We start from the raw sequence: 27,081 nt of genomic DNA, 5'->3' as shown, positions 1-27,081 counted from the left end.
TGTCATTCGAGTCTGTACTTACTGAAAAGGCGCTGCTCTCAGGGGAAGCGAGCCCGTTTAAGCGTGGACGTGTTAAATAAAGCCCAGTAGGATTTTTATCCAAGTATATCACAGCTGAGCGAGGCGCGATAATGACCGCTGGCCCCCACGGCACATTCGCTAACCCACAATTGGGGCTGATATCCTTCACCCCCCCACCCACCCAGTCACTTCCAGTATGCGGCCTATTAACTGTGACACAAAGATGGCATTAAATTACATGATGGTTCTAGTTGGATCGTGCCAGTCTGTAGTCACGGTGCAGGAGCTGCTCTCCGGGGCTCCTGCTAGCATTAAACGAGCCTGCCAGGCTGACTGGTTTGGGCGCAGATGTGATCCGTGTTAGCCCCGTTTGTTTATCGCGCCGATGTTTTTCCTGAGCGAATTAGCAAACGTGTGTCACACTCACAGCATCGCACTGTCATACCTGTTAGCCGCCTAGCTCACTGAGGAGCTCCACCAGTGAAGCTGCTCGGGGGCATCCCGCTGGCTGTTGATTAGTAGGCAGCGAGCGTCGCTGATTCGTTTTCCTCACCTGGATTTTTCAGTCAGTCTTTCAGTAGCAGTAGCTTACTCCTCAACGATTTAAAAACACTGGAAAATGATCTTGTATGTATTTGATCGTGTTGCTCAGATACTTGTCTAATACATCTTCATTAAGGACTCGGTACACTCGGAGATGACTGTCCTTCCTGTGTCTCTCCACAGAAAGGAGAAACAGTGAAGAGAATACGAGAAGAGGTAAGATTGACCTCATCTCCCATCACACATGTTCATTCTTCTGTCATCCTCCTCTGTCTCCCATTAACCATGACTGCCCTCTGAGTGCAGCTCCTGCTAACTGCAGCGTGGCTGTAAAGCACTGTGACGCTGTGTCAGTGAGAAATAAGGAGTCATGATATCCTGTTAGGGCTCCTTTCTGCTCAGACTTAACTGTAAATACAATAAAAAGGGGCTTTCATCTTCACCACAGCTGTGAGCAAGAATCCACCTCAAACATCTGAAGGTGTGTTTAGTATTTTTGGCGGCCTCCTGTGATGTTGCAGTTTGCACATTTAGCTGCTCTTTGCTGTCAAAAGTCTTTAAAATGTACAGGGGAGGAGTTCCCCTGCAATCGGACCTCTCTGGCTTCCTGTCTGTTCGAGGAGACATCGAGCGTGACAAAGACACAAACGTGAGGTAAGAGGGGAACCGAGACGAGGACGCTGGATCGTGCCAATCAGAATCTGTCGGCAGCATCTGCAAATCAGAAGCTAACATCGGTGGTTCAAACTTCAGGACCAACAGTTTTCTGGTGCAATGCTGATGCAAGACTTTGTTCAGTGGAAATGTGTGAAACCAGTCAATGTCTCACTGTTTTCAATGCAATTGTATTTATATAACTGCAAATCAAAACAACAGTTGCCTCAAGGTGCTTTATATTGTGCGGGAAAGATGCCGTAATAGCTTCTTCAGCAGCTGAGCATTGTGGGAAACTCTGACGGGACGGTGCTCCGGTCTGGTGGTGCAATGTTGCTGTTCCCATTCCCAACACATGAAACGATGCTTTATTCTCAAAGCTGTTGGCGTGTCTCGGTGGGGGTGGGGACACTACGGTGACCCCCCCCCCCCCCCCCCCCCCCCACTCTTCAATTTCCAGCATGTGGGATTACTGTTGTGAAGAGGTGCGTCCACCAAATCTAACAAAGTTGTTTGTAGTGATTAAACCGAAGCTGGACGAAAGCAAAACCAAGCGCAAAACAAAAAGGTCCAAACGGCGCGTGAACCGTGGCGTTCTGACAGCAGCGCTCCTCCCGCCTCTGAACTCTGACAGACTCTGTAGAGTAGCACCATAATCTCTCTGATGTTGGTGTGCTGAGGCACAAACAGCATTATCTGACACCCTCGGATGGGAACGTTCACTCTGAACCTTTAAGTTGACAGGATGACTAACAGTGAGAAGAACTGAACTCATATTTCATATAAAGACAAAACCCGAATCCCAGCAGCACCCAGCGTGAGAGCCGGTCTAATCATCTGCTGCCTCTCCATGCTGTCTGCTTTCTCTTACCTCTCCTGGCTTCATTTGCAATCAGGTCACTTGCAGCAGCTGTATGAATACTTAAACACACGGATCTATAAGTTCAAATGCTCCACATTCATCTCACTGAAAACAGAACACGGCCATATCAGTGGCTTAATGTATTCCACAGCAGTTTTTTATATAAGGCAAGGCAAGGCAAGGCAAGGCAAGTTTATTTGTATAGCACAATTCAACAACAAGGTGATTCAAAGTGCTTTACAGAGACATTAAAAACAAGAACAAATAAAAAGCATGATTTAAAATTGAATAAAACAAGCAAATAAACTAACTAACTAATTAACAAACAAACAAACAAACAACAGTATATAAAATCAAAACAGATAAAATCAGAACAGTAGATAAAATCAGTAGTTAAATGTAAGTTTTGAAATTTAAGCTTAAAGTGTGGATTTGGTGCTTTATTCAAATGCAGCTGAGAACAGGTGAGTCTTCAACCTGGATTTAAATAAACTGAGTGTTTCAGCTGATCTGAGGCTTTCTGGGAGTTTGTTCCAGATATAAGGAGCATAAAAGCTGAATGCAGCTTCTCCGTGTCTGGTTCTGACTCTGGGAACTGATAAAAGACCGGATCCAGATGACCTGAGGGATCTGGAAGGTTCATACTGGGTCAGGAGGTCATTGATGTATTTTGGTCCTAAACCATTCAGAGCTTTATAGGCCAGCATCAGAACTTTAAAGTCTATCCTCTGACGGACAGGCAGCCAGTGTAAAGACCTCAGAGCTGGACTGATGTGGTCCACTTTTTTGGTCTTAGTGAGGACTCGAGCAGCAGAGTTCTGAATGAGCTGTAGTTGTCTGACTGATTTTTTAGGTAGACCTGTAAAGATGCTGTTACAGTAATCAAGCCTACTAAAGATGAATGCATGGACTAGTTTTTCCAGGTCCTGTTGAGACATCAGATCTTTTATCCTTGATATATTCTTGAGGTGATAGTAAGCTGACTTTGTTATTGTCTTAATGTGTTTTTCTAAGTTTAGGTCTGCATCCATCACTACACCCACATTTCTCGCCTGGTTTGTGGTTTTTAGATGTATAGATTGAAGTTCTCTGGTGACCTGTAATCGTTTTTCTTTGGCGCCAAAGACTATTACCTCAGTTTTGTTTTTGTTTAGCTGGAGAAAATTGTGGCACAACCAGTCATTGATTTCCTCAATGCATTTACCAAGAGCCTGTACAGGGCCTCGGTCTCCTGGTGACATTGTGATATATATTTGTGTGTCATCTGCATAGCTGTGATAGTTTATTTTGTTGTTCTTTATAATCTGTGCCAGTGGGAGCATGTAAATGTTAAACAGAAGGGGTCCCAAGATGGAACCTTGGGGAACTCCACATGTGATACTTGTCTGCTCGGATGTGAAGTTACCTATTGATACAAAGTATTTCCTGTTTTCTACGTATGTTTTGAACCAGTTTAGTACAGTTCCTGAAAGACCTGTCCAGTTCTCCAGTCGTTTGAGTAATATGTTGTGGTCAACTGTATCAAATGCTGCACTGAGATCCAGTAAAACTAGGACTGACATTTTTCCACTGTCTGTATTCAGACATATGTCATTAAACACTTTGGTCAGAGCGGTTTCAGTGCTGTGGTTCTGTCTAAAACCTGACTGGAAGGCATCGTAGCAATTATTCTGTGTTAAGAAGTAATTGAGCTGTTGAGAAACTGCTTTTTCAATGATCTTACTTAAAAACAGGAGATTTGAGATCGGCCTGTAGTTGTTCATTTGTGTCTTGTCAAGATTGTCCTTTTTCAGTATAGGTTTGATTACAGCAGTTTTTAGTGGTTCTGGAAACACACCTGACATTAAGGAAAAGTTGACGATCTGTAACAGGTCTGACTCTAAAGTCTTTGAGACCTTTTTGAAAAAACTTGTTGGCAGGACATCTAAACAGCAGGAGGAGGAGTTCAGTTGACCTAAGATGTCCTCCAGGTCTTTGCTGTTAATAGGTTGAAACTGTTTCATGGTGTTTAAACAGTTTTTTGGTGGACACAGTACATATCCTGGATCTGCTGTTGATGTACCAATTGCTTGTCTAATTTTTTGGATTTTTTCAGTGAAGAATTTGGCAAAGTCATTGCAGGCCATGGTCGAATGAAGTTCAGCTGCCACTGACACAGGAGGGTTTGTTAGCCTGTCAACTGTAGAAAATAAGACCCGAGCATTATGGCTGTTTTTAGTGATGATGTCAGAGAAGTAGGACCTCCTTGCACTCCTCAGTTGTAAATTATAATTGTGAAGTTTCTCTTTATAGATGTCATAATGAACCTGGAGGTTTGTTTTTCTCCATCTGCGCTCAGCTTTCCTACACTCTCTTTTTTCATTTTTCACCAGTGTGGAGTTTCTCCATGGAGACTTTTTCCTTCCAGAGATAACCTTCACCTTAATGGGGGCAATAGTGTCCATTACATTTAACATGTTAGCATTGAAGCTATTGACGAGCTCATTGACTGACCCTCTGGGCAGGTCAGGTGTTAATGGGAAGACCTGGTTAAAAATTGCACTACTGTGTTCGGTTATACACCGTTTTGTGATCACTGTTGTTGATATATTTGTGTGGGCTGAGATTTTACTTTCAAAGAAAACACAGTAATGATCAGACAGGCCCACATCAGACACAGTAACCTTTGAAATGCTCAGGCCTTTGGAGATCAGTAGGTCAAGAGTGTGTCCTCTATTATGTGTGGCCTCTGTTACATGCTGAGTCAGCCCAAAGTTGCCCAGAGTGTTACTCAGGTCTTTAGTCCCTTTGTCCTGAGGGTTGTCCACATGAATGTTAAAATCCCCAGCAATAATTACACAGTCGAAATCAACACAGGTCACAGACAGCAGTTCACTGAGGTCATTAAAAAGTCTGTGCAGTATTTGGGAGGCCTGTAAACATTAAGAAACACAACTTTGGATGGGGCCTTCAGCTGTAAAGCCACATATTCAAAAGACTGAAAACTTCCAGGAGATAGCTGCTTACATTGAAATGATTCATTAAATAAGACAGCAACCCCTCCTCCTCTCCTGCTCGCCCTGGCCTCACTGATAAAACTGTAGTTAGGAGGGGTCGTCTCGATGAGAACAGCTCCACTGTTACTTTGGTCCAACCAAGTTTCAGTTAAAAACATAAAATCAAGGCTGTGCTCAGTGATTAAATCATTAATTAAAAATGTTTTCCCAGCTAGAGATCTAATGTTTAATAAAGCCAACTTAAGTGTTTTAGAGGTATTACTTGCCCCCTCGTGTTTGGGAGCAGTCTGTGGCACACAAGGTATGTTTACTATGTTTAAAGATCTTTTAGAGTGCAGCTCTCGGTGTTTTGACCAGGCCACATGTCTCCTGTCACCTAAAAGTACAGAAATTTTAAAACCTTCTAGTAAACAGGGTCCCAGCTTCTCCTGGGAAAAGTCATCACTGCCATAATCCTCACAGCCCGGACCCTTCACACATCACGCATCAGACTGCGGAGACAGGGCATGAAGAGGAACTAAGGGGGGCGAGGCTGGGCAATGTGACTTCGATTGCTCTGTTGAGGGTGGGGCTCGATGGCGAACCTTTGGCCGCTCTGGTGGGGGGTTTATGGGGGACAAAAAGGGATTGGGACGGGGGGTAGATCTGAGCCCAGCATTGACCCGCTCCATCATCTCCTCAGTGAATTTCAGGTGTGGGGAGGAGGGAGAAAGGGAGGGGGAGGAGGGTGATGGCCTGTCAGGGGTTTGGGGGACTGGGGAAGGTCGTGGTCCCTTGTCCTGGTCGTTGGTGTTGTTGAGAGAGTTGGAGGCAAATAGGGACCCCTCTTCTTGCCTTAGATGTCTCTCCTCTCTGAGGCTCTTCCCGGGTGGGGGCAAATGGAGCTCCTCCTCAAGGTTTCTGCTGGGCTTTGTCTGTTCTTGGAGTACTGTTTGTTCCTCTTTATGAGATAACTCCTCGTTTATCTCAGCCTTGGCACCAAGCACAGATGGATGACGTATGGAATAAAACAAGTTGGAGGTGAACAGTTTCACCCCTGACTTGTTAAAATTAAATCCATTTGCTTTAAACAGATGCCTGCGTTCCCAAAAAATATTAAAGTTGTCGATAAAATGCACTGAGTGGTCAGCACATGCTGATATAAGCCATTTATTCAGTGTAAACAACCTGCTGAATCTCTCGTCTCCTCCTCTGACCGGCGGTACAGGTCCACTGATGAATACAGCTGCATTCAGAGAGTTTACAGTATTTAATAATCCAGTAAAGTCCCGTTTCAGAACCTCCGACTGTTGTTTGGACACATCGTTTGACCCTGTATGCAGAACAATGTTTGTCACAGTTGGATATTCATCTGCAATTTGAAGAATTCTCTCCTTCAGGTTGTTGACCATATCGTTAGGAAAGCAGAGGACTTTAGTGTTCTTACCGCACATCCTTTGTACATCCTTTACGGCAGAGTCACCCACAATCAGAGTTTCAGGCCTAGCCTTTAGCTTTCCCTGTGGTCTTTCACTTTTCAACAGATTTTCAGACCTTATTTCGCTGCTTTTAGATGGATGGTTGTCCGATATAGATCCAGGGTCCTTTGATAGTGGAGCAAATCTGTTCTGCAGTTTCACATTCAGTTGTTTTGGAGGTTTGTTGTTAACCTTCCTATTCACGGTTGTCCAGTCCTGTTTCCTCCCGTATACAGGGGTAGAAGAGCTTCTCTGTCTCGTAGGAAGTGAAGGCCAGTCGGTTTCAGAGATTTCAGCTCGCTGTGCCCTGCCCGTGATACGTCCTCCCCCTTCCAGGAGACATGATTTATGTCTTGGTTTTGCACCAAGACAGTCTAAGGGGGGATTATCACTTGAGGATTTATAATAATGCACAGAGTCTACTTTCTTGGTCATGTTATCTGTGCTCCTTAGCTGTGTACTAGCTTGCTCATCGCCATTGTTTTGAATCAAAGGCAAGGTTGTTTCATTTCCACACAGTCCATTTACCTCCACGTTTACTTCTAAGCGATGAATTTTTGTCTCCAGTACTGCAATCTTCTGCAGGAGGCTGTGGTAGTCATCTGTGGAGAGGGAAGGCATCTTGTTGCTAGTTAGCCTAGCGGTTAGCACCTTTCCAGGCTATTGAGGCTGCTCGGTGCCCAGACGCTGTAATCAGGCTTCAGCTGTGTCTAGGCCACAGACACACGGAGCGCTGAGGATAAGGTAACTATAAAATGTTGCTGTTTCTGTTAAGAACACTCTAGTCCTAATGATCTACAAGTGTCCAGAAGTTATCGCAGGTAAGCTCACACGGAAAAAAGGGAAAAAATCAGCATAAAAATCAATATAAGAAGCAAAGCATTCAAGAGCAAAGAGATGAAGCGTCCACACTCACAAAGGGGAGGAGCATAAGTGAACAAAGATGCCAAGATCCTCCTAGGAGAGATGCTGTGAAGATGATCCGTGAGCAAACAAGACTCGGAGAGAAGTACCTGTGTGAGCGTGTATTCATAGCTTTGTGGGGACCAAAGATGGAAGTTTACCTATAAATGTGGTTTCAGTGTCAGGGTTACAGGTTATGGTTAGGTTTGGGGTAAGGGGCTAGGGAAAGCATTATGTCAATTAGATGTCCCCACAAGGATATAAATACACGTGTGTGTGTGTGTGTGTGTGTGTGTGTGTGTGTGTGTGTGTGTGTGTGTGTGTGTGTGTGTGTGTGTGTGTGTGTGTCTGCCTCATATATTACACTGGAGAAACAAGGATGAGTTTTTATGTCCCTGAATCCTCACCGTCATGTTGAACAGCTCTCCCGAGTCCCTGCAAAATAAAAGCTTCTCTGTCGGTTCATCAGCAGCAGCTCGCAGACTGAACTATGTGAGAAATGATCACACTGAGATTCTCTTTAACTACAGAGTGAGCTTCAAATTAGGTCACACAACACCTTGCGGTGTTTTTCGACAATATGTTTCTGGAGTTTAATGAGTCTACATGAACTCAGTCAGTCCCCTGCTTGTCTGGAAAAATGTAAAATATTAACCCACAAATCTGTTCTGGAGGGAGAAATGATTTTAGAAAAGTGTGTGTTAGGAGAAATGGTTTGAAGATGACTGCACATGAATCAAGACTCCGGCGAGAAACGGGGGAGGGAGCAGGAGGGGGGGCAGAGTTTTCATTTATGTGTCGGGGGAATTTTAAGTTAACTTGTGAAATGTCACAAAAATAAAATGTGAATTTAGGCGAAAAAGAGATGATGAAAATTCTTTTATGCAAAACAGGCTATGCATATGATAATATTTAATACTTGCATATAACCCGAGCACTCGCGCCTTTGCTTCTTGTGTTTGTGCTGGAGTGCAGTCAGCATCCTGGCTGTTTTGGAGAGCGCCTCCCAGAGGAGCTAAAGTAGGTGGGCAGGAAGTGGGAGGGCTGGGCAGTTCTAACTCTGTGCATCCTGGACATGGATGGATGGACGAATGGTTTTTGTTTAATCTGTCATCATCCCTAATATAACAGCTACATTCTTGACGAAATCTTGAATTACATCATGATATTTCTGTGAGATAAAGAAACTAACAGCTGTTCCTTTAGAGATATATATAGAACAATTATAGGCTTCATTCTGAGGAAAAGGATGAATGAGGCAAACACAAGGCATTTGGGCATTGTTTGGTCTAATAATGAGTAAGAGCAGGAAAAAGTGATGAAATCATGCTGCAGGAGGTGCTCTGTCCATGGTGCTGATGCTCAACATGCCCCAGAATGGGTACTCGGCTTTGTAATCAATTACAGATATATTTTCTTTTTTAGATGCAGCATGATGCAAAAACCAGAGAGCAGATTAGAAATACAACACGCAGCAGCCTGAAGCGCATTAGTGGCATTTACCATGTTAACTCTGTACAAAGGTCACACTCGCTCGAGCAGTGCTCAGACAACACTAATGTGAGTTTGACTGACTGATCAGCCGCTTGTTTGGCTGAAACAACCTGCAGCCAAATATGGCTGAAATGTGGCTGTGCCTGGAGTTTCTGGCAGAACAATGCTGACTAACGATTCTTGTGGGAAACGTGGCATCAGAGGAAAAGGAGGAGAGCAAACAGAGCCTCGCTCAGACTGAAGAGAGTCGGGAGTCTCTAAAGGGGCCAGTGCGTGTCGTTACAAAACACTTTGTAGAAACTGGATCCAAACGTGGGCACACTATAAGAAGATCAATGCATCGCACTGCTCATCGACAGAAACACAGCTCCTTCACTCTGTTAACTTAATGGAAAAGACCAGGTCCAGTATGTCTGTATATATTTAGTATACTGTTGACACGATGGTGCAGCGGTTAGAAGGTTTGGGATTCAAATCGTCTTTTTTCCAAAGACCTGCATGTTAGATTCATTCTATTCATACATGTGCAAAGATGAATAAAGACTAGATAGAAATGCACCATCAATGAATCATTACTAATGACAATACAGAGGTTCAGGACTGCCAACATGCATCACCTGTTAAAGGTGTAACAGCAGTAACATGGAGAGCCCTGCCCTAGAGAAACCTTTCAAAATAAAAGTACTCAAAGTGAAAATAAAACAGCATTTAAGCAACAAATGAAAGTTCAAATTCAAAATAAAACTTGATGACCCCTAATTTGACCTTTTGCAGAAGGATTGAAGGACAAAAGACAGAAAAGTGATGCAGATGAGGAGAAAAGAAATCTGATTGTTGTTCTGGAGCATTTCTGTCTGAAGGTGGAACTCAGAGCAAGGAAGAGAAAGCATGAATATTTACATCCATATTTGCCTCTCAAGGACAAACCACACAGAGTTAGGCTGGATTCAAGCTCTGTTTTCCTCTCATTACTCTTTTTCACTGCCTGACCGGCTGCCTCACTCTCAGTCACTGTATATGCAAACTGACAGATCACAAACACACTCAGCCCGTCGTACATTTGTGCTGATGAAGTCTGTATGAAATCTAGTGTATCAAGGCTACATTTTTACACATCGCGTGTTTGTGAAGAGGTTTCTGGCACAGACGGAGACGACTCTGCATGCAAGAAGTCCCTTTTCATCATGTCAGTGAAAGCATTAATGTCAGGCTGCTGCTCTTCATCATGGCTTCACACACAAACATACACATACCTAGACATGCATGCAAACGCGCGAGTACACACAGCCTGTCCTTTATCACACACAGATGCTCACATGCTGCGAGCATGCCTCCCTGATAAAGCAGAACAGAGCAGACTAATCCAGTTGAATGACATGGCTGTCCATCCTTCCTCTGCTCCAAATGAAGAGTAATGAAGACAGCCGTCCCACGCTGCAACAGCAAGACGGCGCACTGCTGCACTTATTATGACTGGAGGGGGAGGAATGAGGGGTGAGGAGGAGGAGATGGAGAGGGGTGAGGAAGATGGGTGGAAGGGTGAAAAAATAAAAATAGAAAGATCTGGAAAATAATGACAGCCCAGATTCCCACTAGTGGGAGAACGTGCATGTTCAAAGGTGTGTGTGATTTAGCTTCAGTGGAGATGAGTCCAGAAACACCGCTGCATGCTTTCTTCTGTTTCTGCCAGTATAATATTTTATTTTTATCTCCTTGAATGTGCTCGTATATGTTAGTTCTGTTGTGAAGCAGGCACGTGCACAGAGAGGTCTGAGGTTGCATTCATTTAATAAGTTTGAGGTTCATGCACACCTTTGTGCTGCAGAATTCCCCTCATCCCCCTCGGATATGTCAGCGCTTCTGCTCTTTCAACCCCTCCACCAGCCCCAGCATCCACCAGTGAGCTCATCACTCCCCAGTTTCTCTGTGACCTGAACATGAACGCAAAGTTGTCAGTTTACGAGTCGACTCGTATTCCTCCTCGTCTCTGAGATGCGGGAAAGCACTAGAAAAAAAACAAACAGGAACTTTTCCATCATATCTCGTAGCATCTCTTTTCATTTCAGTTGATTTTTTATCTTACAGTTTTGTAAACCCCGTATCAAAAAATAAACCAATCAGTTAATCGGACCTTTCAGAGTATCATCGCTGTGTTTGGATCAGACTCACGGTACCACCAGCTGACCACTTCCTGACGACCTACGAGTCTGTTTGAGTTATACACCAGCAGCAGCTCATCGGTTTTTCAGTTCTTACATTCAGAGGAAGCTGGTGTAAAGATTTAAGGAACATGCGTTCAGCTCTCCTGGTTCCTGTGACGGGATCAGCTGTTCTGATGAAGGTTAGAGATGAAGATAAACCAAAAGAGGGTCTGTGAGAGAATGAAGAAGAAGCAGCTTTCACTGTGGTAATTTGTTTGGTTTGTGGTGTAAAGTGTGCTCGTTTCACTTTATGACCAGGGCATTTGTAACACTGTTATATTAAACCCTAACCCTGAGCTATCAGGACTTTTAGTTCTACTAATTTGTCAGGGGACAAAAAATAATCAGCCTAACGAACACACACTGGGAAATATTGTGATTAAGAAAGATGCTTTTCTTTCCTCGACATAAAGAGTTGGGTTTAAACTCTAATATCAGTGAGGTCATTGGTAGTTCATGCACAGTTTAGGGTTGCACCAAAATGAAAAATCTTCTAACAGGAAACCTGTGGTGCCAAAATACACCAATGTAGCATGTGGCTAATAGACTGGGCAGGTACGCCGGTGATGCTAATGGCTGTTGATTTTATTTGGATTCTGGTGAAGATGAGAAATGCCAACATCCTGCCTTAAACGTGGAGCTGCAGCTGCGATTAGCTGTAAGCTTGAGCGGTAACAGTCATAATGTCTCACTCAGGGAAACTCAGGTCCTCCAAACAGCTCAGCTACGTTTTGATAGAGAGAGGGAACAAAGGGATGAAGGAAAAGATAAAGAGGCCAAAGGGAGGTTAGAGAGGGTAACTGATAGGATCGGGGTTAAGCAGGAGGATACCGATGTGATGGATGGAGAGGACTGCAACTCCGTGAGGCAGATGGAGGGGAGGAGGTATCGATAAATTCCCGATGCTGATTAGATGAAAGGATAAAAGAAAGGGAGATGGATGAAAGAGGGGATAACGGGTGGAGGGATGAATGATAAGGGGGCAATCTTGGAGGAGGGGGAGAAGGGGCTGCTTGTAGTTGGAGGATAAAAAGCAAAGGATAGAAGGATGGAGGTGGGTGAGAGACAAACAGACTGAGGAGAGGGAGACGGCAGCTAATGTATTTTTATTGAGATAATAAACGGTGTGAGAGTGGGAGAGAATTATTCCATCATTGCTTTATTACCAATAGCTGTGCATGTGCACACTCACAGAAGCACACACTCGCAGAAGCACACACTCGCACCCAGAGAATATTTGTTCTATTTTCATAACAATGAGAGGAGCCTGCAGTCTGCTGAGGATACGGGGGGGGGATCTAACTGATAAACAACACACTAAATGAAATGCGCACTCGCACACTTTCACCCAAAGCAGCAGCACATGAGCCGCAGCAAACGGCACTTCATCACAGACGCGGGCACCGCGGAGGGCGGCTTGACGTGAAACTTCTTTTCTCAGTTCATGCAAATCGCGTCATGCAAATCAGTGCAAGACAGTAAAGCAACTACAGAAAGGGACTGTGGTGTGGAAGACGCCGGCGTGGAAGAGCCTCGTGTTTCTGACACGTGCACGTTCACAGAGAGACGGCAGCCGTCAGTCTTGTGCTGCTGCTTCTCACTCGTTACTGAAGATTGCTGCTGTCAGAATCGATGAGTAGACAAGTCTGAGCTTCATTTCTTCCACGATCTTCACACAGACTGTGCCAACTGGGGCCGCCGTGGAGAGATTGTCTGAATGCAGTAAAGTGACTGTTTTACTGCAGCGTTGAACCTCTGATGCTCCTGTACAAAGCAGGTCTGATCCAAAGGTCCTGAGAAAACAACAAACAGCTGGCCAGCTGTTTGTAAGGAGGAGAGGCGGGTCGAGCCTGGACAGGAGAACAGTCCATCGCAGGACTAACACAGACAAACATGCCTGTGGTCCTCTTCGGTGTAGAATCAATAATTAACCTAACAGGCTGTGGGAGGTCGTACCCAGCTCCACACAGAGCCCACTGGGCCTGTGGATGTGAGGTGACAGCTCTAACCGCTGTGCCACCGATGACGTTTGTATATTTGTTACAGTAACACAACACTGGTCGGTTAGAACAGTTGTATGGGCTCAAAATGTGGTCATAAATATTTTGTACTTGTAAAAAAGATTTGTGTGTGGACTTAGAAAAAAAACCCTGCAAGTTACAAGTACGGATTTTGACCCTATTTTTCTTCCTTTCATCTGATTGGTCAATGTCATGTCAATCACAAATGTAACAATCCAATCAGAGGACAGATGGGTTTGGCTGTCGGAGGGGCGCTTTTTTGAACTGCAGGTCCTTGAAGGGTGATACAGTTTGAAGCTGGAGGATCGCTATATAAATATCCGATAGCAGCTAGGTCCCCTAACTTTCAGCAGCTGTTGAAAGGATAAAGTTGTGGTATATCAGTGGTTAGAAATAACATTATTACTTTAGGATTAGTTTAACACAAAGTCAGGGCTGACCCAGGACCATTGCTGTACGTCACAGGGCGCAGCATAAAAGTCCTTTCACATCGGACGCAGGATGTGCTGCTAATGCTAACTGCTAACTAAAAGCAAAGGATCCAGAATTTGTTGCTGGCTGCTGGGCTCTGTGGGTTTTTGCAGCAGCTCTACCTGCACTAGATGCACCTGCTCCTTGTCTTTTCTATCTCTGACTTTATGTCCTCTACAAGAGTTTCTGTTTTTTTTTGCTGGTTCTTCAAATGTTCAATAAAAACATGTATGCTAATTCATAACGAAGAAAGCTTTGTAATGAAGACTGTCATTTCCAAAACACTGCCCGCCCCCACCCCGCGGTCCGCAGCGCTGGTGAAAAGGCTGTGGAAGTCCCTGTATTAAACACGTAGACCTGTGACACAAAAATCACCAAAGTCGGACGACCACAGACTGTTTTCCTTCGTGGTGATGAAGGAAAACGCTGGGTTGGCATGTAAAAGGGCATTTATTCCCTTCAAAGACCTGCAGTTCAAAAAAAGCGCCCCTCGACAGCCAAACCCATCTGTTCTCTGATTGGATTGTTACATTTGTGATTGACATGACATTGACCAATCAGATGAAAGGAAGAAAAATAGGGTCAAAATTCGTAGTTGTAACTTGCAGGGTTTTTTTTGGCTAAGTCCACACACAAATCTTTTTTACAAGTACAAAATATTTATGACCACATTTTGAGCCCATACAGTTGCCACTTGTTTCAAAGTTTTCATGGTTACCGTGGTGATAGGTCTCCTCTTAAGAGTCTAATGGCGTTTTCACACCTGCGCTGTTTAGTGCGTTTAAATCGAAGTCTGGCCTGTTTCCCCCCCCGGCACGGCTCACGTGTGCAGATATGAACAAATCGCACTCGAGTGTGGACCTGAGCAGCAGGTGGAGGACGTACAGTTCCAATCAAAGTCCGGAGTGGTTCGTTAATGGTGCGGACTGACCCCCAAACCAACCAACTACCAGGTGTACGTTACAAGTTTGAGCTGAAAAACGTCCCGCAGCCACAAATGCTTTGTGGTTATGAGAGAAGGTACTACAGATGTGCAAAGGTCTGTACGGGCTAGCAGCTAGCCGCGAAATGAGCCTAACAATTCCCAGTTTTCCCACACAGCAAATTCTTCCTGGATTTACTTTTGCTGTGGAGTTCACTTGGATTTTTCTCTGTATGAAAAGAAACCAAACCACAGGAAAAAGCTCCGAGTTTCACCTGGTTCAGACCACAGTAAACAAAGTATATTTGTTAAACCGCAGTGCTGCAGACACGAAACACTCTTTCTAGTAAGACTCAGTTTCAGTGTCATTGTGACAAATGGATCGACTGCTCGTTACTGTCCTGTGCTCCGCCATGAGGGTGGGCTGTACTTTCAGTACCTGAATGTCAGAGGGCGAATCTCAGCTTCGGTTTTGTGTGAATTATTGTTGCTGCTGCTGATAGCTGGAGCTGAACTACGTCTGCTTTAGTTTTCAGTCTTCAGTCTCCAAAGTCTGAAGGCAGCTGTGTCAGGTGAGGAGCGAGACGAGCAGCACGAAGGAGCAGCTCCCTCAGAGTGAGCTTTTTTAGCTCAGTGCAGGAGAAGATGGCCTGGGCGATCGGCTGAACTGGAATCAGTTTGACTTTCAGAGGCTCCTTCTTAGTGTTTTTTAAATATGTGTGTGTGTGTATATCTATATATATGGAGATATATATGTAGTTAATGTACTTTAATAGTTTATTTTTGATGGCACTTTGGGGCTTTGCAGCGCCACGAGTTCCAGAACGTACTTGTATCTGTGACTTTTGTGTCCACAGACTCTTTCATCGTGTACGTATTCAGTCATTCAGAGCATTCTGATATCAACGTGTTGTGTTGTGGATGATGAGTCGAGGCCCTCGATCCTTGTTTGCATAAAGTCGAGCCCTGAGCTACTTTATGCAAATCAGGGGCTGCTGTGACACGACTCCTCTGGAAACTCCTGAAAATCTTTAGAATCTTTGTTGAGCCAGACTCGTGGTTTATTTCTCTCCTCATATGTGCAGAAAACGTGAGCAGGTGACCTCAGACGGGTGTTTGTCCAGCCAGGTGCAGCTCAGTCATGACTGTGGAAGGAGAGAAGTGATCTCTCCTCACTGCTCCGTTAGCCCACACTACTAAACATTTACAGTCATTTTTAAAACTCTGCTATGACCTGAACGCAGCTTCGGCACATAGATCAGTTCAGACAAATATAATGTTTCTGTTTGCACACTAACATTTGGGATACGCCCAACAACTTTACACTTAGCGTTAGTGCTGAGATTACTGACGTTTCAGGTATTTAAGCTTAAACTAAAAGATCTGTGAAGCTACCGGCTGTCATTGTTCCATGCTCGGCGTGTACCTGCACGCAGGGCTCTCGTACACTGTCAGGCTGCTGCTTGGACTGGTTTGCACGTCACACATGGAAGCTCTTTAAGAACTAATAATAGGTCAGTCATGTATAGTATTATATAAGATATAGTGGCTGCACATGCGTCGACATGCTGTAGATGCACTCGGCACAGTCCCAACACGTGGCAGGTGTTTTTCTTGCGAAACATGCAGAAAAAAATGTTGCACAGCTGATGTACGCTGAGATGGTTCGTGGCGAGCTGACATCAAACACACACAGCTGAGCGTCCGTCAGTCTGTCTGCGTCTGTCTGTGTGTTCAGTGATGGAGAGATCAGCTGTGAGTGGAACAGCTGATTCCTGCACTTCCTCTCTGTGAGGATAACCCCCACAGCTCGATTTCTTGGTGGATGGTGAAAAAAAGGGATTTAGTTTAGCGCACATTTGATTTAGTTTCATGACCGCACGACACTGAAACACGTTTATGTGAATGTTGTGTGTTCGTTACACGTACGTTCTTTACAGCAGTGAGGACCAGTGAGGGCCCAGTGTTCCCAGTGGGTGCGGTTCGATGGAAAGAATCGCCTAACTAATCTGACAGAAAAGAAATGACAACTTAATTAAAGAATCAAGTGGACGTGAACGTGAAGAAGAAAGTTAATTAAAAAAGTAACAGTGAGAAACAGTCGGCCAGAATAGATTAAAATAGAAACGTGATGGTCGAAATGTGAATAAAGGCCGGATGAAAGGATGTAGGTCATCGTTAGCACTGTGCTACATGCACTCTTTCACTTTCAGCTCCAGCATGACGCAGGAAGAGCTGTGAGGGCAGGATCCTGACCCGGATACAGACACGAGTCACATGTGGGAAAGACTCTCTCTCCCTCTCTCTCCCCCTCTCTCTCCCCTCTCTCTCTCTCTCTCTCTCTCTTAGTCAGGTATTCATATCTTGTGGGGACATTTCATTGGCTGAGTGACCCTAACCATAACCCAACTGTAACCCTGACACTAAAACCACATTTTGAGTCTCAAAAATACCTTCAACTTTCAATTTTGGGTCCCCACAAAGATATGAATACACGCTGTCTCTCTCTCTCTGTCTCTCTCTCACACACACACACACACACACACACACACACACACACACACACACACACACACACACACACACACACAGAGCCCAGACTCTTACCTGCATATTTTTGTAAGTTGATTTAAAGTGTAGGTAATCAGATGGGATTCAGAAGAAAAGAACAACATTATTTACACAAATTAAAGAATTCAATTCAAATGTAAAAATATTTGAGTGTTTTAATTAAAGGGCACCTTTTCAGTATCCTGTTCTAATGGTGGATAATGAGGTCAGTGTATGTACAGACTGATGAACATTTAGTTTCACATCCCTGATTCTCCAGGTTGTCATTTATTCCTGCTGCTAACAGTTGATAACACGTGATTCAAGAAGAGGGAGGAACAAAGGCTGACAAAAACAAGGTGCAGACAGGTGAGCTTATGCAGAAGGTGCAATCTAAAGAGTTAATGGGAGGCTGGGCGTACAGCAAAGAGAGTGGCACGGGAAAAGGCTTTTAGTGACATGTAAAGAACAGAGGAAATGATTTGTACTGATTGGCAGAGAAATCGCGCTGGAAAGGATGTGCAGCAGAGTGGAGATGGAGACGGGCGAAGAGAAAGATGGACGGATGGGGAACAGTTAGTGAATCAGGAAGTGCAGAGGATTAGTGAGGAGGAAGTGAGGTCAGCTATGAAGAGGATGAAGAACAGAATAGGAGTTGGTCCAGATGAAGAACAGAGCTGTAACTACAGAGCTGCAGCATGAAGATATGGGAAAGAACTGTTGAAGCTGGGTCAAGAAAAGAGTTTGAGGTGGAAGCGATGGAGATGTGAAGATTTTCATGTCGTCGATCTTTATATTGACCTAAGCTAAGAGCACAGAGGAAGTTTTCTAATTCTGAAGAACATTAAAAATTTACTCTGGTTTCAGGGCGTTAATTCCTCTTCCCCCACAAACCCAGCACCGGGCTCTGATTCTAATCGTCTCTGTTTATCTATACTCCCCCAACTCACACTCCAATTTCCTCCTGACACCTGCCCTCGCCATCCACCCCCGTACGGTTATTACTGCACCTTCTCTATATCTTCAACTTCTCTTCTTATTTCTCCTCAAATATTTGCACCGCCTTGTCTCTCTCTTCTCCTTTTGATCCTGTCCCTCACTTTCCTGTCCTCCTCTTCCACCTCCTGCCCTTCCTCTTCTACCTTTAATAAATCTCTACCCACACTCTCTCCTCTCCATTTCCTGGGCTTGAATCTCACCTTCCTCCCACCTCTTCCTCATCAAATCATCTAAATCTCCCTCTTCTCCTTCACCCCTTTTCATTTCCTCCTCTGCTCCTCCTCCTACCCACCCTTTCCTAGAAATCTTCAATTTACTGTACGCTGGTCTTCTCATGTGCTTGCCTCCCCTCCTCCTCCCCTCGCTCCTCCCCCTGTCCTCCCTCTTCCAGCCTTCTTGTAATCCCTCTCTTCTCCTGCATCACAGGTGAATCTCCCGTAGGGAACGAGGAGCAGTGGCGAAAATGGTTCTCCTCCTCTTCTCTGTCTTGGCCCACATGTCCCTTCCCCCCACTAATGTGTTTTCTCTCTCCTCTGTTTTGCCCCACCCTCTTTCCATTAACCTCCATCTCCCTCTCCTCCCCCATCACGACTCACCTCCTCTCTGCTGCCCAATTGCCTCCCCTCATTCCCAATGTTTTTCCTAAATTCTCCTCCCTCCCATCATCCTCTCATTCCCTTTCTCCCACTCCTTACCTCCCCTTTCCCCTTCTTTTTGGCCCCTCCTCACACCCACCCCCAAAAATACATTTTCCCACAATCCCTCCCTCCCTCCCCCCTCCCTTCCCCCTCCACCTCTGTCTGGACCTACAGAGCAGCGCAAGGATCAATATCTCAGAGGGTTCCTGTCCAGAGAGGATCATCACCATCACAGGGCCGACAGACTGTGTGTTCAGGGCCTTCACCATGATCACGTTCAAACTGGAGGAGGTAGATACTGGACACACACACACACACACACACACACACACACACACACACACACACACACACACACACACACACACACACACACAGAGCTCTGACTGAAGTGTGTAACCTTTACTTCCTCTACACTGGGGCTGCTCCCTGGCAGGGAGCCATTTATTATGTCTAATGGGATTGTCTGACCTCACAGACACTGGTACAAGCCCATATGCACACACACACACACACACACACACGCACGCACACACAGTAGTTAGTTACGTGTTTTCTGACATGGTTACCGGGTTTGCTCCATTTGTCTTTGACAAACTTTAAGTTCTTATCTTGTCATTTAAACTTTGCTGCTAATCGTCACCAAATGAAACATTCACATTTATTGATGTACTGTTGGTTCTAAGTTAGGCAGACGTTGCCATGGCAGCATCCTCCTGTCTCTGTGCACCAAACATAAAAAAACAAGAGGCTTATTTAGGTCAGTCTTTCCTGTGAGTTTCTTGTGCTTTTAAAGTGTAAAAAGAGTTTAAAGCCTTCAGCTATGATGTCATCTCAAAGGCATCGTTATATTGTGTTAAAGCAATATCAGCTGAAAGGACAGAGCTGCTGCTGTGAAACCGGACTGTGCAGCATCGGGCGTATCAGCTGTGATGCCACCCACTCATTTTCTCATTTTCGCCTTGATATGTTTTGGGGGTTAGAAGACCGTATTTGGATGGAAAGGCGGCGTGCTAACATGCTAACATTTGCTGGCTTGTTAGCAAGGTGACTCCATAGCACACGTGACACACCTGGCACCTTTCAGAGTTATCATAAAGGAGTAACTATCCATGGAGGATTATTTGTTGTTCCAGGCTTTAAAGTCGGATATTTTAACAGAAGAGTCCATGAAGGTCATTCATTCCTCCCCGCCTTCATTTCCCCGCCCCGAGGGAGGCCAATCCTACATGAGTCTATTTGATTTTACAAAAAGAGCTTTTAAAGCTCATTTATGAATGTCCGGGTATTAACATAATATGTAATTTCTGCCACTGCTGGGTTCAGTCAATCAGTCCAGCAGCAAAAGACGTAGTTTGATGTTGGTGTGAAGTACTGTGCTGTGAGTCATCTTTAGCACCACTGCTAATAGGTTACACAGAAAAGAAAGGTAAGGTAACCTTGTGTTGAAATTCTCTGTTTTATTTAACTGTAACATGACCTGTTAGCTGTGTTACAGCAGCCGAGGGAGGTGACGGCAGCGACACATTAAACAGAATAAAAGATGTTTCTGTGGGTGAAGTCAGGAAACATAAAACATATATTACATTTTTAAACATCTGTGTATTTACCTTCTTTAGTTGAGGCCTGCAAAATGTAATCCACAAATATTTTGGCCTTTAAATGAGATGATGATGATTATCAACGAGGAAGAACTGGCGCAGACACGTATGTTATTTGATCGTGCTGTTTTTGGGTCTTTATCACTGCATATAGTCAGATGGCAGAAACAGCTGTTCATACACATCAAAAAAATGAAGAATAAAAACGTTCCGTTTTATTCAGACAGCGTCAAATCGCAGCAACAGCTGATTGAAGGTGCTTCGTATTGTGAGGTAGAGGCCCTGCAGACGAGGAAGATATCTGCCAGATGCCTCTCTGTCTGACAGCTGTATTGCATTATAGAGGGTGATAGCATTATCCATGATGGATAACAGTGATGTCCAATCACAGAGCCAGGCTTCCCGGTCAGTTTGTTAAACCCCACAGGATGCAGGTGAAGTGGTGATGGGTCTCAAACTATTACTCTGCAGCATAAAATGTATTTTCTGTTGTTTGTCAGTCTGATTTCTGTGGGTTTGAACATTATTAAGGACATAATTTATGACTAAGGCAGCACGGTGGCACGGTGGTTAGCACTGTTGCCGCACAGCAAGAAGGTCCTGAGTTCAATTCCACCATCAGGCCGGGGTCTTTCTGTGTGGAGTTTGCATGTTCTCCCCGTGTCTGCGTGGGTTCCCTCCGGGTACTCCGGCTTCCTCCCACCGTCCAAAGACATGCAGCTTGTGGGGATAGGTTAATTGATTAATCCAAATTGCCGCTAGGTGTGAATGTGCGAATGAATGTGAGTGCGAATGGTTGTCTGTCTCTGTGTGTTGGCCCTGCAACAGACTGGCGACCTGTCCAGGGTGTACCCCGCCTTTCGCCCTATGACAGCTGGGATAGGTTCCAGCGCCCCCCGCGACCCTGAAAAGGATAAGCGGAAGCGAATAGATGGATGGATGGATAATTTATGACTAATCATTGGTCAAACAACCTGAAGGCAAAAAAAACAACTAATTGTAAGAGGCATTAAAAACAGGGTTTGGCTGATTTTAAGAACAATCATCTTTAATCAGCCACAAGATCAAATCTTTTCTTAACTGAAGATCAGAGTTTAAAGTAGTGGAAACAGGAACACTCCAGGCTAAATGTCGTGCTGTGTTCAGATTTTGTTTAAGCCAAGCGGCCGAATCAGTGAAGTGTCTGTAATTACTCTGCATTTTCAAAGGTGTGGATGACATCAGGAGAAAAGCAAAACGTCTTGTTGATGTAGATGTGGAGCGAACTCTGACAAACAAGCCGCGCCCGGCTGTCGGGTTATTGGTTACAAGCTCTCGCTGTGCAATCAAACACAGAACAAGTGGAGACCAAAGCACTGAATTCAGGGGAAAATATTTCAGCCACAAATGTAGAAATGTTTCCCATTAAACACACGCATACAGTGTAAGACGAAGGAAATGAGTTTGGCTGCACGCGTGCCGGTTCACGGCAGAGTGGTTTTGGCTGCAGAGAAATGAAATGTCTGACAGACATGACGCAAGCTGAGAAATTAAATCCAGGCAGATGGTATTTAAATCTTAGCAATCCTAATGGAAGATAACAAGATGGGATGGGGGGGAGGATCGGGGCAGAGAGTGGACGGTGATTTAGAGAGTGGTGGACGGGTCGCTGAAGGGATTTTAAAAAGCTGTGAAATGAGGAAGGAGTGAGAGAGAGAGGGCAGAGAGGGTTTAAAAAAGAATTGGAAGAGATAAAGAGATGAGGGAGGAGGGGGTCCTATGAAGAATTAATGAAGCTGGAAAGCAGAGAATATAAGAAAGAGGCATGAAAAGTGTCACCGAGGGATTAAATAAAGGCTGTAATCGGGGAGATCATGCACAGCCTTAGTCTTAGGACCTGCACAGGTTCAGGTGTGTGTCTGGGACGGTTGTTACCTAATACGGCATCCCGCTGCCTCCAGCATCATTCTGAGGGGATGAGTGTTTCCCATGGCGTGCAGCATCTCTGCCGTAGGGACAATATGATGCTGGAGGGCTGGGCTTCAAACTGAGACCAAAAACCAGGCTTCATCACCCAGGCCTGAGCAGGCAGGAAGTGGTTAGGCCTGACCTCAGGATAGAGGATGTCTTAGTTATTTCTGGATCTTTGGGAAGAGTTCCTTCAATTCAAAAATATGTTTTCACACAGCAGGAAGATGAGCCTGGTATCAAACGGTAGGTGTAATGAGACCATATGCTATCATTTGTTCTGAGCAGCTGCCTCAGTGATCCGACTCTTGAAAGTTTACCCAAAATGCACTTAAGGTTTGTTTTTTCCAGAAAGCAGATCAAAGCTGCAGGGTGCCAGTGCTTTGTTCCTGCTCCCTTACAACATTATATGATATATCCCATGATACTAATGCGCTGAGATGTTTATAGACAAAAAACTGACAGAAAAATGTTGATTTCTTGCCCATGTGTACACACAAACAGCATTTGGTTCAGTGGGCTCGTTGTGTAACCGTTTCATACTGAAAGATGGTCTGTATTTCACAGCCGTGCAGCCTGATATCACAAGATTGCGTTGAACCACCTCAGGCAGATGTCTGTGCACCTCTGCTAACACAGAACAGAGAGAAATTAAAGGAATGTGAACGTAAAAGAAAATTAGAATGGCTGATGGACGTGTGTGTAGTTAAACTGGGATATTAAATGTGAGATGCCATTGCTAAAAAATGCTGAAAAGAGAAATGAACGTTATAGACGTGCGGATAAATTAACACAGCATTAGAAAGAAGAGCAGAGAGGATTTTAAAAAGTAAAAAACAAATAGAAAATTAAAACCAATGAGGAGGAGAGTCCATAGAGCAGGGAAGGGGGTGGGGCAGAGCTGAGAGATGGTACTGAGAAAGGGGCTGGAGCAGGAAACGCTGCCCAGGAATGGAGATGGAACTGGAAAACAAGGTGATGAAGGCAAGATGCCTCTGGTGACCAGATGGGATAGTGGAGGAGGTAGAGGACCAGTGGCCAAGGAGGCAGAGCCTACCTGGTAGCCTAAGAGGGGGAAAGGCAACAGTGGAGACGGAGGCCTCGCAGGCGGTCACCGATAGTGAAGGACATGGGACCCCTCGGGAAGCTTAGTCGATGGCAGATGGTCCAGATGGGGCCCATCCCAAGCAATATGTTTAGGCTGCACGGGGCTCCTGGGCTTGGATTTGGCGGTGCTAGTTCACAAAGAACAGGATCTGGTGGCTCAGGGTTGTGAAGTGCAGGGAAGCTGACCTGTAATTAGCTCAGGTTCAGGGAGAAGCACCTCTAAAGGAGCAGGCGGTATCCCCCAAGTCCCTGGTGAGGCCCCTGGTGGCCTGAGTCATCCCTGGGTGGAGAGACAGGCTGGGTCTCTGCGACCTTCATCCTAAAGACAGGAATGAAGGTGTCAGCCAAGGAGAACTGATGTGCAGCTGGCTAGGGTGGCGAACATTGATGTCTCCATCAAACGTGACTGCAGAGGCGGTGATTAACAGCATCTACAGGGACCGTGCTTCCTCTTAGGAGTGGGTGATGATTTGGAGGATATAGTATGCATTGCAGCAGTCGAATGGCTCCAAACTTACCTGAGGATGTGGTGCCCAGGAGCCATGGGACCCCAGGACCACAACGTGCCACATATGGGCAGGCGAGTTTGCCTGAAGATGGGCTCACGCTCAGGGGTGAGCCATGGCTTCAGTTCAACGGTCCTCTTTAAAAAGGAGAGAGCCATCCACCGCCATTCAAAAGTCTTACTGAGCGCTGGGTCCATTGCTGGTTGTATCATTCTGACAAGAGTCACAGGAGCCAGAACCCATAAGCAAGGCACTGAGGGGTCCTGGCTCCTGTGAGGATAAAGTCCAGAACATCCAAACCAGAGGCAGATAGAGAGTCACACAACAACGAACACAGAGAAACCGAACTTGGAACTAAAGGCTCATTGTTAAGGAAAAATACGAAGGAAAATCCAAGGAGTTAACAATATAAGCATCAGTCAAGAGTTTACTTTAACAAGTCCCCAAACTCAAAAACCCTCAGTCCAAGATCCAGGACCATGACAAGAACGTCTGTGATGATGGACAGATGGAAGAGTTGAGGATGGAGGACAAATATAATCCAGAGAGAACTATTAGAACTTGTTTATGGATGTGAAACCTTCTATTGCAATTTGTTTTAAAATGTGGCTAAAAATGTAGCGCAGAAATTCAGCTTCATGAAACACATCAGGGAGGGATTTAAAAAACCATCTCCTTTACACTGAGCATCAGGACAAACAGGAAGAACAACAAACTTCATCTCCAAAGAAAAACCTCCTGGTTTAAGGAACATGTGTCCAAAATAACCAACCGGGATCAAAACCGTTGGTGCCTTACCCCATTTCTGCTTCATGAACCACTTTCTGCATGCAGAGCTGGCTGTCAATTACCAGCTCTGCATGCGAGAGCGCGCACAGAAGGAGGAGAAGAGGCAGCGAAGGCTTCTGTAAGAGATTTTTGATGATATAAATAAATATGTGTTCCTGCAGAGGAGGGATTGGAGTGATTTCATTCAGACCACGTTCATCTGATGGGCAGCCCAGACAAGACGGCGCTCTGTTATTTACATTTCACATGCAACGAGGCTCCGAGTGCAGCTCGGCCTTAATTGATTGAACCAATCGTATTAGGACCAGGTGATTTGGACTGCTATTTATTACCTGAGTTAATTAAAGTCGGAGAGGGAGAGTCATACAGAACGAGGGGACGGAGGGAGATTTGGTAAAGGATGGAGGAGCAATACAGAGAGAAAAGGAGGATTTAAGCTGCCATACGCAGAGATAGTATGTAATGAGAAAAGGGGGAGAAAGTTGGGAAGAGCTGCTGAAAAGAGGAGATGCAATTAAAAAGTGAGTGAATGAGTGAAGCCTTTCTAACAGCAGTTTAGGAGGTGGAAGAGTTGTGAAGTTCAGGGCTGGATGGGTGAGCGGGAAACACTCCTGAGACTGTCCTGGACTTTCATTCAAAGAGTCAGATTCAATACAAATGACAGATAATTACTTCCTGACATTACAACAAACATAATGTTGTCATGAGCTGATGTAAAAGCTTTTCTAACCTGTTAAAAGTATTTAGTCTTGTGAAAAATAAAATATTTGAACGTGTTTCCTGAACACTGCTTCTTCTCATTAATAAAAGACAAAGATGGCAGCTCACCTACCAACTGTACAAAACACAACAGAGTCGCCGCCTCCAACTGTGGGAAGCCACCAACTGTGCCCAGAGATAATCAGAGTCTGACTTCACCAAAGAGGGCAGCGGGCATCGGCTGCCGAGGGGCGAGCAGGTGTAGTAAGAACTGCTCAGATATGTTCGGGCCATCAAAGAAAACGGAGCGAAACAGCACAGAAATCTGCCACCGCCACACGGTCTGGTTCAGGAGGCAGATCAGGTCATCTCCTAAGAGTGCACGCCACATATCCTAAAGCAAGATGCTGACCCCAAGTTGCTCTCTGATGCATCCATCGGGGTATAAATGTGCGTGAGTCTTAGATAAAAAAAAAAGCATAGAAAAAGTGCTTGTATGAAAAAATAATAAGTAAATAAATACATTGAAATAGTATGAATGAGGTAAGCTGTATAATGTGTTTTGTGTGCTCAGGTAGAAAAGAACATTTCCCGTCCCTGGATGTAATTCAGGCGTTTGCAGAAACCTTTTGTTTGTTGTCCACAGGTGGCTGTGAGTCACAAACTTTCCTTTTCTTGAATAAATACCTGCAGCTTTGCATGCAGGGAAAAAAACCATTAGCACATTTCCACAGTGGATCGGTCAGGATCTGACAGTAAAGAAAGTTTGGTGGTCGTCTGTGACGGGTGGACTCCACACTTACAGGACAGACTTGTTTGTAATGAACGCTGCTCTATCTGGATAAATCCTGGCCTCACACCTGAGCTGTCAGATTTACTCGCTCCTTTACTGATCTACACGGTTTTTTGCAGCTTCTGTTTGATTTCAACTGAATTGTCTGCGTCTGGCTCAAGAGTTTTGCACAGTGCGGTGTTTTAGACGACACGTGGTCTGCTGCCTTGACAGAATTCGGCTATTTCCGAATAAGCCTGCCAGAGTCGCCCCGGGCTGCTTCTTAATTTCCACCTGAAAGAACATCATCAGATTTTGTCAGAAGCAGCTGCAGAAGTGTAAGAGCAGAGTGGAGACCCCGGGGCCGATGAATTCACTATAAGGCTGGGTGAATATGGAAATACAATAACTCTGGGTAAGATGGAATAACAAGTCATAGCAACAAGTCAGTGATATTACTGGACCTGTTCCAAAAACCTCAGCTGCATCTGATGCAAGAGAGGAGCTAAAGAGTGCAGCATCGATTGTAGTCATGGCTGTACCAGGCAGCGTTATCGGTGCATGTGCTACATGCAGGCTTCACAGATGGAGATGACTTGTGTTATTCTAACAGATATGGTCTGGTTCTGGAGTGCAAACTGTCAAGATTTTCACCCCACACGAGCTCTATATGTTTTACTTTCATTTATTTAAAGGAGACCTGAGGCACCACCCAGATGCGCTTTAACTTTTTTAATGTGATAATATTTTGATTTCACAACTGAAGTCTGAGCAGAGGACTGGAAATCAGGAGCTTACACTCACATCCACATCAGGCCGGTCAGACTGTGTAAAGCCTGCCAAGTGCAACCATTATAATAACAATATACCAGATATATACAGAAAGCACAGAGCCTAGAGGTGCACTGCTTCACTGTGATTGGCAGAA

The 27,081-nt window shown here is 44.9% G+C and overlaps 2 protein-coding genes across 6 annotated transcripts in view; one reads left to right on the top strand and one right to left on the bottom strand.

The window, feature by feature from the left end:
- The window catches only part of pcbp4 (poly(rC) binding protein 4), a 199,203-nt gene that overhangs the window by 112,331 nt on the left and 59,791 nt on the right, over positions 1-27,081 (top strand). For all 5 annotated transcript variants that reach the window (XM_080892765.1, XM_080892768.1, XM_080892764.1 and 2 more), the window contains 2 exons: positions 748-780; positions 18,907-19,023. In XM_080892765.1, the coding sequence (XP_080748891.1) occupies positions 748-780; positions 18,907-19,023 (150 nt within the window). The remainder of the gene's footprint in view (positions 1-747; positions 781-18,906; positions 19,024-27,081) is intronic.
- LOC308402666 (uncharacterized protein) lies at positions 5,552-7,376 on the bottom strand. Its single transcript, XM_080891656.1, has 2 exons — positions 6,503-7,376; positions 5,552-6,388 (listed from the first exon to the last, which is right to left on the bottom strand). Exons 1-2 carry the CDS (start codon positions 7,152-7,154, stop codon positions 5,556-5,558), a joined length of 1,485 nt encoding a protein of 494 aa, XP_080747782.1. The 5' UTR covers positions 7,155-7,376; the 3' UTR covers positions 5,552-5,555.

This window comes from Rhamphochromis sp. 'chilingali' (assembly GCF_963969265.1).
Source record: "Rhamphochromis sp. 'chilingali' genome assembly, chromosome: 9".
NCBI lineage: Eukaryota > Metazoa > Chordata > Actinopteri > Cichliformes > Cichlidae > Rhamphochromis > Rhamphochromis sp. 'chilingali'.
The sequence above is the reverse complement of the archived record's forward strand: the minus strand, read 5'-3'. Positions and strand labels throughout refer to the sequence as shown.